The following is an 11,324-nucleotide window of genomic DNA, read 5'->3' on the forward strand; positions in this document are numbered from 1 at the left end:
TGGGTGGCCCAAAGGAGGACACAGGTCCACCATGCTGGATGTGTGACCTTGGGTGAGCTGCGGAGTTTGTCAGTGTCTCAGCTGGCTCCTGGGTAGAAGATGAGAGTGGCCAGCTATCAGCCGGCATGAGGCTCAGAAGAGACACAGCCAGCGTATGTACATCACCAGCAGAAGGGCCACACCAGCCCTTTCCCTGTTTAAGATCCACAAGATCTTTGCCACCTGCTGACCCCACAGCATCTTGCACCACATCTTAAACAAAATCAGCTGTCCATAGAGGCCAGCAGGGCAGATCCAGAAGATCTAAATAATGTGAATGGAGAACTCATGAAAATAAGAGATTTAACAACCACTAGTGATTACTAAATTGTGGTTAATGGCTCGGTTATATAATTTATTTTATCTTCTTTATTTTGTATTTTGGAATAATGATAGCTGCGTCTGAAAATAATGATATATGCACATTAATGAGTATTTAAGAAAAAGAGCAAAGTATGAAGAAGAAAGGTAAAAATACCACCCCAAGTTCTACCACTTAGAAGGAACCTTTGTTAAAATTTAGGTGGTTATTGGAAAGCCATATACATACATATATATACATACACATATATATGTGTATATACGTGTGTGTGTGTGTATATATACACACCTCCAGCTGTAACCTAACCAGAGCTCAGCAGGCCCCTTTGCTGCCCCTGGGAACCTCAGGCCAGGCCACCTGCAGGAGTGCCCTTGGTGTGCGTCCCAGAGGTTCTGTCTGCCCTGGGGCTCTGCCTATGGGGCCCTTCCCTATGGATGGTCCTGCAGGCCTGGGCTCCGCTTCACCCTCAGCTGGTTGTGCTGGAGCATCTCCTTGGCCCTGGCGAGAGCCTCTTCTGCAGGGACAACCACATGGGGTGTCACCCCCACCCCTTCCCAGGAGCTGCCATCTGAGGCCCCCACAGAACGGGCCGTGGGGATAGTGAGGTAGAGGTTGGTGTCATCCACGTGGTAGGTCTGTGGTGGCTGGCAGCCCCCACTGGTCACCTCCCCAATGACCAGGGCCCGGCCCAGCCTCTTCATGATGTAGGTGAACTCCTCTGCGGTGCCGGCCGTCACACTGCTGGTCAGAATGACCATGCTCTTCTTGGAACCATAGCGTTCACCTGGAAGACAGAAGGCCTTTCAGGATGGGGGTCATGTCAGGACCCTGGAGCACCTGTCTTCTCTATCCTGCCTGGGCCTACAGTGATGGAGGAGTCCCGGGTGTTTCGGTCTGTGTCCTTGTGTCCACTTGTGAGCCATCTGACTTCTCTGAGCCTTGATTTCTGCATCCGTAAAATGGGGACAAGAATGCATGCCTAATCACAAGGATTTCAGTGCTTGACAACTCCCAACGAGGCCTTTTTACGCCAAGTGATAGGAAAGGCTTGACTCTCCTGAGAAAGGAGCGTCCTCTCTCTTCATGAATAATAAGAATACCTAAACTGACCTGACTTCCTTTTCACTTTGGACTCAGAAAAGCCCAATTTGTGATGTCATAAGAACAACCCTCCAGGACAGCACTGTCCAACAGGAATGCAACGTGAGCCAGAATGCTGGCCATAGATGTCATTTTAGGTTCTCTAGTAGCCATGTTAAGCAAGCAAAAAGAAACCCATGGTGTTAATTTTAATCATGTTTTGTTTAAGCCAATGTATCCAAAATACATTCATTTCAAAATGTAATCAAATAAGATTATTAATGAGGTTTTTTTTTTCATAATGTCTTCAAAATCTGATATGCACATTACACCTCCAGCACATCTCAACTTGGGAGAGCCACATTTCAAATGCTCGATGGCCGCAGGTGGCTTGTGGCTCCCATATTGGACCTTGGGGTTTTGGGACCTCACTATCTGCAGAATTGAGTCTATCTTTAACTTCCAGTCTTGAACATCTATTTGAATTTAGAATTCGCCTGGTTCTGATTTGCATTTACACTTTGTAATATTATTGAATGTATGTCCTAGGAGCTACGGCAAAATGCCTGTGTATTACAGAAGCATGGACATGAAAATGGTGGGGTGTTTCTCTGGTCACAGGCACACCCCCATCGGTCTCTCCAGTCCTTTCTTGTTGGATAGGAGCACAAGTTCCTTGGTCTTACATACTGGGCAGGGAAGATAGATGGAGGCCATCCACCCTGGAATGGGGCTTTGAGAGTTATGGTTCTGTAAAGCTCAGGGCCTGCCTTTGCTCCCATAGCCACTGCTCTGGGCCCAGGGCAGGGAACAGAAGCCCGATCAGCATCATGACCTTTTCAGGCAAGTTTGTGGCACTGTGGCTGAGAGCTCAAGTACGGTGAGCACTGGAAATGCCCACTGGGGTTGGTGAGGGGTGGGGAGAATCCTTCAAATTCTGTATTTGTCCTGCAGGCTGGTGATTATGGTGCTAAGCCTGGGGGAAATTTTGGTATTAGACAAACTAATATTCACATTTTGGGTTTCACTTATTAGCTGCATGACCCTAGAAAAGATATTTGACTTAGTCAACCCCCCTTTTTTTTCCCTCTAGAAAACAGGCGTAGTGATACATGCTTTTCAGGGATTCGAGATCATGCACATCTAGTGCCTGGACTAGGACAGGGCCTTACATTCTGGTTACTATGACTTTTACCTACACCTAAGCTGTCTTTCCCTGGTTTCCCAGAAGCTTCTAGAATGACAGCAGAAAGGAGAAAGCTTCTCCACATACCTACAACCTGGGCGTGTGTCCAGAGTTCACTGACAGAGTCATCAGGCCGGCTGTAGATCTTGTCCAGCAGAACTGGAGGGCCTTCATCAAAGAAGTAGGAGCACAAGATGGGAATGGAGGATGTGGGGCCACCGATGTTGAACCTGAAGGATGGGAAGCAGAGCCTGTTCAGGGGCTGAGCTCACAGTGAGGCCCTCTGTGCCCCTCGGGGAGGCCAGGATCTTTGTCCCATGGAGGGTTCTAATTCTTGGCAGCCTCAGTCTAGTGCCTCTTCCTCCTTTAGAATTCCATGGGTTGGCATTTTCCAGAGTATTCCAAGAGTACTAGTCTCTTGAGAACAAGAAACTTAGTGGTCAAATATGTTATCCTTTCCTTCTGCTATATAATTAATACGTTAATATATTAAAGGCCATGACAAGTCCTGCAGTCAGAAACTTGTTGATAAATTTCCCCCATTTATTGACCATGGACTGCTCGCCTGCACCCATATCTGCCTATGAGCGGAACACATTTTGGGAAACATTGTTTTTCCCAGTTGCATTCTGTGACAATCTTATGACACCTACCAGCTGTCTTAGTTCAGGTGTCTTAACAGGGCACTTAGTGTATTGGAATATTCAGGCTTGTGGAGCCACATTGGGAGCAGGGGAGCCTGTATTTCTCCCAGGCCATTTAGATTTGTCCCACTGTGTGACCTCGTTGGGCCCCTGTCTCCCCACTGGGGCTAGTGATGTGTTAAGGAGCCTCATCCAACTGATGGCCTGGGACAGCCTGGCTGGGTTCGGGGCCTGTGTTGTCAGTGTCTGAACCTCCAAACAAACCTCAGGGGTGGAGGGGTCTTTAAGCAAAGTGCACTTGCAGGCTGGAGCCATCTCCTCTTTAAAAAGTGTAAATGGCACATTCAGAAGAAAGGGACTTAGCATGAGTGTCATTCGGGTGCTCAACAGAACTTCTAAAGAATAAAATGATCAGAGACCCCAGGAGCCTCAAGCTCAGGCTGTGAACACACACAGAACTGGAGCCAGGGCTAATGTTTTATCTCCCACAGAGGAGAAGCAGTGGGTGCAGGACTGAGAGCCACCTAGTGACCACTAAGAACCATGTGAGTGAGCGCTGAGGGCTTGAGAACTGGAGCTGGCTGAATGCTTCTGGTCTGCCACCCCCCGCCACTTCTTTCAGACAACACAGGAGCATAGAAGGGTCCCATCTGAGGAAGGCAGCCTGCCCATGGAGGGTGCCGGGGCATGTCCACCAATGGACCCCAGAGTCACGGGATGCCAGGTCTGGCCACTGCCTGAGAGTGCTCATCCATCTCCCACCCCTGGTCCATGATGTAAACTCATGACATATGAGGCACATTTTTACCGAAACAGAGGAGAGGTGGCTAGCTGAAGACATCCTTCTGACAATCATTTGGTGATGCAAAGAATTCTTTTGATAACAATAGTGATTAATTTCTAAATTTTCCCTGTGTGATTTCCAAATTCTGCCTGTACGATTCATATGACCAGGGTTGTCATGAGTTGATTTTGTATGACGTGAGGCACACTCCCAGGTGGGGGGCCTGGCTGTCTCACACGCCACTGACCATCAGAATCACCTGGGATGCCTGTCAAACAGAGATTATTGGGACTGTCCACTGGAGCTTCTGAGTCAGTAAGAGGGGAGTGGGGCCCAGGAATCAGTGTTTTTAACGTCTCCTTCCTCTCCTGCCCACTGAATCCTATGACCAGGCAAATCTGGGGGGTAATTCTCAATCTGGAATGCACATCGGAATCATTGGAGAAGCTTGCAAAAACTACCAGTGCTGGGCCCCACCTGCAATGAAAGCAGATCCCCTAGGCTAGCTGGCCGGAGCCCTGATAGGCAGGAGGCCTGGCCCCCCTCAGGTCCTCTGCTGTGTTGCAGGGTTCCTTTTCTTCCCTGCTGTGGCCCATAGCTTTGATTGTCCCCCAGCAGCCCTGCGTCCTGGCTAGGAAGCACCGACCCCTCGCCACTGACCTCATGTCGATGATCATGGCATCCGTGTGCATGATCTTCTTCCAGATGTGCTCCACCAGCAGCCTGGAGACCTGGGTGAGCAGCTCACCGTCCCCAAACATGTCAAACCTCAAGTAGCCAATATTGTCCTCAAGCACGTTAGTGTGGAAGGAAAACTTGATCAGCTCTTCAAAGACTTCAGGGGAAGGGATCTGTAAGAGTTGGAGGTCCTACTCAGTGTCAGGAGGAGCAGCCAATTTTAGAGCCCAGGAAAGCAGGACCACGGATCGCCTTTATGTCATGGGAAATATTAAGGGCATGGGACAGGAACTAACATTTCTGAAGGAGTTAGTAGACACCGGGGACTTTCCCAGTGGCATGTCTGGGATGTGACATGCCATTGGGACATGTGTGATCTATGGGCAGCCTCCTTGCAGAGGATGCTCCTGTCTGCCACCCACATGCCCTGGTGTCCTTAGCTAGAAGGCCCAGGAATGGTCTCCCCTCTGACCTCTCCAACCTCACCAGATACTTCCTAATGTCTCTAAGCTGCTCCACTGGGGCAGGATTGGAAGATGTTAGTTACCTTTACCAGGCGCCTGGCCCTGTACTAAGCACTTTGTAGAGCTTATCATCATCCTCACAGCCCCCTATACAGGAGATAACACGATCCCCATTTTTTCCATGGAAAAACTGGAGCACAGAGAGATTAAGTAATTAGTCTCAGGTCACACAGTCAGTAAGTGGTGGAGCCAGAATCTGAATCCACATCTGACTCCAAATCGTGAACCTTGGCTATACTGGAAAGGCAGGAGATGTTGATTTGGAAACTGGGGATTCTGCAAGCCTAGCACAGGCTACTCCCACATGGACGCACCTCCTCCTCCCTCTCTAAGGCTGCTGGAGGGAGGCAGGTCTTAGTGAGATTGATGGGCAAGGAGCCTTTGTTGACAGAGACACTGCCCTCCAGGCCCTGCCCTGCCCTCAGTCACAGCTCTCTGGCCTCAGGCCACTCCCTTCTGCTCCTCTCTGGGCCTCAGTTGCAGAAAATGGGGATGACAATTCTGTAGCAGATGCTTTTGGCACTCTCAGCCCCCTCTGCTTTCAGCTGCACCCGACCCCACTGACAGGCTCTCCTATAGCACAGCCCTGTCTTTCCACCCTCAGCTCAGGCCTTCTCCAAGAAGGGGGAGCCTGCCCCACCCTGAGGCATGTCCTCAGGGCAACTCTTAGCCAATGCGGGACAGGAGCCACTGGACCCCGCCTGCAGTGGGCTATGCCTAGGAGCATCCCCACACTCGTCAGGGTCCTGGCTTCAGCAGAACAGCTTTGAGGCACCTGCCTGTCAGCTTCCCATCCCACTCTCCCTGCTCCCTCCTTCATGCCTGCTTCAGCAACTGCCTCCCAGACAAACCGCCTGCACCCAAGCCCTGGTCTCAGACCCTCCTTGCAAGGGATCCCACGACAAATGCTGCCCTGCCCAATTGTGACGATGCAGCAAACCACAGGTAGAACAGTGTGGAGGTGTGAGTGCTGCCTAGGTGGAGCTCTCGGCCAGCGGTAGGGCACTTGGTGAAGCCCATTGGCCACCTCTGCCAGGTGTTGGCCTCTTCCCCAACACTGGCAATGAGAAGCCCTACCAACACTCACCTTCCACCCAGCCAAGGCTGAAATGCCTTCTATCCCAGGAGCTTCCGAACTGGCTTCCTGTGAGTATTGGTTGGCTTTCAAACTGGCTTCCTGTGAGGTGGGTGCAAAAGTAATTGCGGGTTTTGCCATTGAAAGTACTTTTGCACCAACCTAATATGAATGTTCTACAGAGGTGTTCAGCAACCCCAGGGTCACAGACAGTGGATGTAACAGGTTGAGAAAGAGGAAAGGACTTGACCGGTCAAAACTTAAACATGAGAACAAATCTAAAAGCCATTGTCACGCACTGTGCACAGAGCCCTGCATGTGCGGACAATGGGTCAACTCACTCCCGGGACTGGGCTCAGCCAGGTATCTCTTGGGTCTCACCTGCATGGGCACAATTCCAGGAATGCGGTCCTTGGCATTCTCAGGAATATGGGCTGCCTTCAGATGTGGGTCTCCGGAGAGCATCTGCAGGTCAGCCCCCAGGATCTCAGCCAGGGCCACTTCTGAGGTCACCCTGGAGTAGCGGCTCTGCAGACCGCTCAGTTTGGCGGCCATCTTGGCCCCCAGCTCGGCAGAGGCGTAGTTATCAGCCACCAGCTTCCCGGCTGTCTGCAGCACCGTGGGCACCTTGGCACGCAGAGCCACTATGTCCTGGGCTGTGGAAAGGGCTTCGCTCATGGGCACAGTGATGTCGGGCTCCACACCAGCTAGGTCCCAGGCCTTGCCTGTGGTGGCACTCAGGGCCATCTGGGTGGGCATGGATGCATATAAGGGGCTGCTGCCCACCTGATAGATGCCCACAGAGAGTGCCCCTCCGGCTGTGGGCTCCCCAATGACCGTGGCCCGCTGCAGGTCCTGCATGGTGTGTGCAAAGGCCTCAGCCGCAGAGCCACTGGTGTGGCTTATCAGGATGTAGAGGTCCTTGTGTGAGCCGTAGCGTTGGCCCGCGACTTGGGGCAAGGTCCACACCTCCGTGACTTTCGAGGTGGCCCTGTCAAAGACAGAATACAGGTGCTGGCGGGGCTCTGCCTCAAAGAAGTAGGAGCAGAGCAGGGGGATAGCCGTGGAGTAGCTTCCAGGGTTGTAGCGCAGGTCGATCACCAGCGCAGCCGTGTCCACCAGCTGTTGCCATACCAGCCGCACCAGCTGTGGCCCGACGGCCTTCACTGTCTCCAGTTCAGCCATGGCGTCAAAACGCAGGTAGCCCAGCTGGCCAGGCAGCACCTCTGTCTTGAACAGGGCCTCAATAAGGTAGGTGAGCTCCTCTGGAGAGGGGACAGCAGGGGGTGGTGGGGGTGCTTCCTCTACCACCAGCTCGCCAGGGCTGTGGAACACTAGCAGGCGGTGGTCCCCAGACACCTCCTGGAGGTCTGCTGTAAGCTGAGAGGCCAGAGACTCCAAGTCCACAGCTGTGCGGTAGGCGCCCCGGGCCAATTTGGCCCGCAGCAGGGCACTCGTCTGCCCCACGACCTCTGGCCGAGCATAGTGGGCCTCCAGCAGGTGCCCTGTGCCCTCCACCAAGGCCCCCAGGCTCTGGTGGAACTCCAGCACTTCCTGGGCTTTGTCCAGGGCCTCCTCGGCCAGCACGATGGCATCGGGCACCACTCCACCACCCAGCCAGGCCTCGCCGTGATTGTCGATGAAGGTGAGGACCGGCACGGTGAGTGCCAGGCTGCCTTCGGGTGTGTCTAGCAGCGGCACCGTGCGGGTGTGCAGCAGGTTGCCCGCGGTGATCTCACCTACCAGCGTGGCCCAGCCCAGCGACTGCATGAGGAAGGCGAACTCCTCCGCGGCCGTGGCGGTGCGGTGGCTGGTGAGCAGATACACCCCACGTTGGGTGCTGTAGCGTGGGCCCGGGAGCTCCATGCGGCTGAAGTGCTCCTGCGTGATGTTGGTGCGGCGATCATAGGTGGTGAAGAGGTGCACGGGGCCGGCCTCAGGGCCCTGGAAGTAGGACAGGAGCAGGGGCACAGCAGAGGATGGCCCTCCAGGGTTGTGGCGCAGGTCCATGATGAGGTGCTCCGTGTCCTGTAGCGGCTCCCACACCTGGCGCAGGACATATGGGGCCAACACACCCAGGACGGAGGCGTCAGCAAAACTATCGAAGCGCAGGTAGCCCACGTTGCCCGGCAGCACCGACACCTGGAACACGGAGTCCACCAGTGCTTGCCGGATAGCCTCGTCCTCAGGCAACTCTGGGGCCGCCCCTGGTGGGTCTTCGGCTGCAGCGTCGGGCGCAGGCCCAGAAGGAGTTTCTCTGGGCCCGATGGCTCGCACCAGAAGCCTGGGATCCTCAGACGCAGCCTGCAGGCCGGCATTGAGCTTGGTGACCAGATCTTCCTCGGAGACCACCGTGGAGAAGTCCATGCTGGCCAGGTGCTGCAGCAGGGTGGGCACACGGTCCACCAGCGTGTAGTAGTCCTTCAGGACCTCCTGGAGGCAGTGGACTAACCCTGGAAGGGCGCTGCGCAGAGTGAGGATGGCCAGGGCTTTCTCCAGGGCCTGCTCGGCCGGCGTCCCCACACAGGGCAGCACCCCGCTGCCCTCCCACGTCTGGCTGCCTCCACCCAGGGGCCCCAGGGACCTGGACACGGGCACCGTGAAGAAGAAGTCAGACTCGCCTATCCTCAGCTTCCGGAGGTCCAGGGCCCCTCCCCCAGTCCGCTCGCCCACCACGATGGCCCTGCGCATCTGCTTAAGGATGTGCGCGATGTCCTCGGCCACGCCCCTGGTCTGGCTGCTGGTGAGGACCACCACGTCCTTGTCGGCACCGTACCTTTCTCCCAGGACCTGGGGCAAGGTCCAGATCTCCGTAGTGGTGTTGGAGGGGCGGTTGTAGATAGTGTCCACGTGCAGGATGGTGTTCTCTGGGTGCAGGTAGGAGATGATGTAGGGAATGCCAGAGACCTGGCCTCCCGTGCAGTGCCGGAGATCCAGCACTAAGGCGGAGGTGCCCATGAGATTCCCCCACACGTGGGCCACCAGGAACTCCCCCATCATGCTCAGCACCTCCTGGCCCGGGACGCTGTCCACCCGCAGGTAGCCCACATTACCCTCCAGAACCTCATGGCGGAGGCCCCTTTGCAGCCAGGCAAGCAGTTCCTCTTCTGAGAGGCTGGTGAGTGCTGGGACTTGTGGGGGAGGCTCGGGAGTGCTGGGCTCATAGGAGATGACCAGGCGAGGGTCGTTCAGGGAGCTCTGCACCCCGGCTGTCAGCACACTGGCCAGCGTCTGCGGGTCTGAGATGCTCAGAATCTCATGGCTCTTGATGGCCTGCTGGATGGCTTCCTGCATGCCCAGCAGGTTCTCCGGGAAGCAGTAGTTATCCAAGAGGACCTTGGCCATGTCCAGCACCAGGCTTGGCTGGAATAGGTGTGTGGGGCCAGCCAGACCACAGAGCAGTGTGGACATGAGCAGAACCCATTCTCTCATTATGGGGACCCAGGGGGAGGCCTGGCTCCTGCACAAAGCTCCCTGGACTGTGTGCAAGGCCGTGGCCCTGCTCTGTGCAGCTGCCTTCCGCCGTTGTCCTTCTCAGCTGGTGGACAGAAGGTCTGGGACTAAACTCCTGAGTTGGGGCAAGGCTTCCAGCTCCAGTAAGCCTTTAATCCTGTCTAATTCAAGCACATCAACCCTGGGTATCGGGGAGGAGTGGTCAGGGTGGTTTGACCTAGAAGGTACATTGCATCTTATCTTGCTATGTTGTGTCTGCATATCGCAACATTAATCACTGCCATCATTTTAGTTCTTGCTACATGCCAGACACTGTGCTCCATCCTTTACAAGCTGACAGTTTCCACCAGAGCCTTGCAAAGTCCAGCTATTAACTTGCAAGTCCTCCTTGGAGAACTGGTTCTGCTACTGTATCTCCCATGGCCTCAGGGAAATGTCTTAATTACTTATTGTGTAGATTAAATGAGAAAATATGTGTAAAGCATTTCTTCCCAGTACCCAGTAAGTAGGAAGCACTCATTACTGGTAAGTTCTCCATTAGATATTACCTCTGTTTCATAGTTAAAAAAAAAAAAAAAAACAGGCCAGAGAGTTCTGTAACTAATAGAAGCCCATCGTTTTAGTTGTGGACAGATAGGGGGTGCAGCAAGAAGAAAAGTCCTTGGGCTACAATTGGCCCATACAGTGCAGAGGCTGAGTTTGAGGCTGGCATCAGCCTCAGAGCTTGAGATTTATTTCTATGTCCCTTTAATGCCTCCAGGGAACAGAACCGGTCCCCCTACAGCTTTCTAATGCTAGGAATGATGTGTCTGGACCACCACGTAGGGTGTGGAGTGTAGAGGTGCCCACCTTCCAGACATCACAGGACTAGTGTTCCCATTCAGATGAGGTTAGCTCTGAGAGTTAATGGCTAGAGGGGACTCCTGCTTCTTGAAGGCTCAGCCCACAGCCCGCAGTTTGCAGGGAGAATCAAGCAGGAAGTCTTGGGTCTCTGTGGTCCTAGGCTTCACGTGGAATCCAGATCATTCCTCCTGACTGCATAAAGCACAAGAAACAGGGAAAGGTAGACTGCTGAAGACTTCAGATCCCAGCTCCTGCCACTTCTTATAGAAATAATGTGGGTGCTGCTTGCAACTGACTGGCTGTAGAAATCCAAGAAGTCCTGCTATGGGGTCGGAACCTGGAAGCCCTGTTTTGCCACTGAATGCCTCTGGAGATGGGCACTTTCCTCACTTAACAGACAGACATCTATGGCCCAGAGAGTGGTCGCGAGGCCAGGGCAGAGCGTCAGGAGAGCTGTCCCAAGCTGCCTCCAGCAACACCGCCTTGGCTGAGTGGGCAGAAGGCAGGCACCCCTGTGTGCCTCAGCAGGCAGCTGGAGAAGGTGGTCTCAGGGACGTGGGCTTTCTCTGCACAGCTGAGACCCACAATCTGCTCTTTGGAAATCATTATCTGAGGATGTTTACCAACTGCTTTATGAAGGCCAAAGAGGTCAATTAGCTAAAACAAACATATTTTTAGCTCATTAGGATTTGTGTA

At 53.8% G+C, this 11,324-nt stretch overlaps 1 protein-coding gene across 1 annotated transcript; it reads right to left on the bottom strand.

Annotated features, from left to right (window-relative positions):
* Positions 1-367: 367 nt before the first annotated feature.
* On the bottom strand, positions 368-9,888 carry RBP3 (retinol binding protein 3). The gene is made up of 4 exons (XM_002820699.6): positions 6,714-9,888; positions 4,716-4,906; positions 2,715-2,857; positions 368-1,145 (listed from the first exon to the last, which is right to left on the bottom strand). Exons 1-4 carry the CDS (start codon positions 9,762-9,764, stop codon positions 790-792), a joined length of 3,741 nt encoding a protein of 1,246 aa, XP_002820745.3. The 5' UTR covers positions 9,765-9,888; the 3' UTR covers positions 368-789.
* Positions 9,889-11,324: the final 1,436 nt, after the last annotated feature.

Source organism: Pongo abelii, chromosome 8 (genome assembly GCF_028885655.2).
Source record: "Pongo abelii isolate AG06213 chromosome 8, NHGRI_mPonAbe1-v2.0_pri, whole genome shotgun sequence".
In the NCBI taxonomy this organism is placed as follows: Eukaryota; Metazoa; Chordata; class Mammalia; order Primates; family Hominidae; genus Pongo; species Pongo abelii.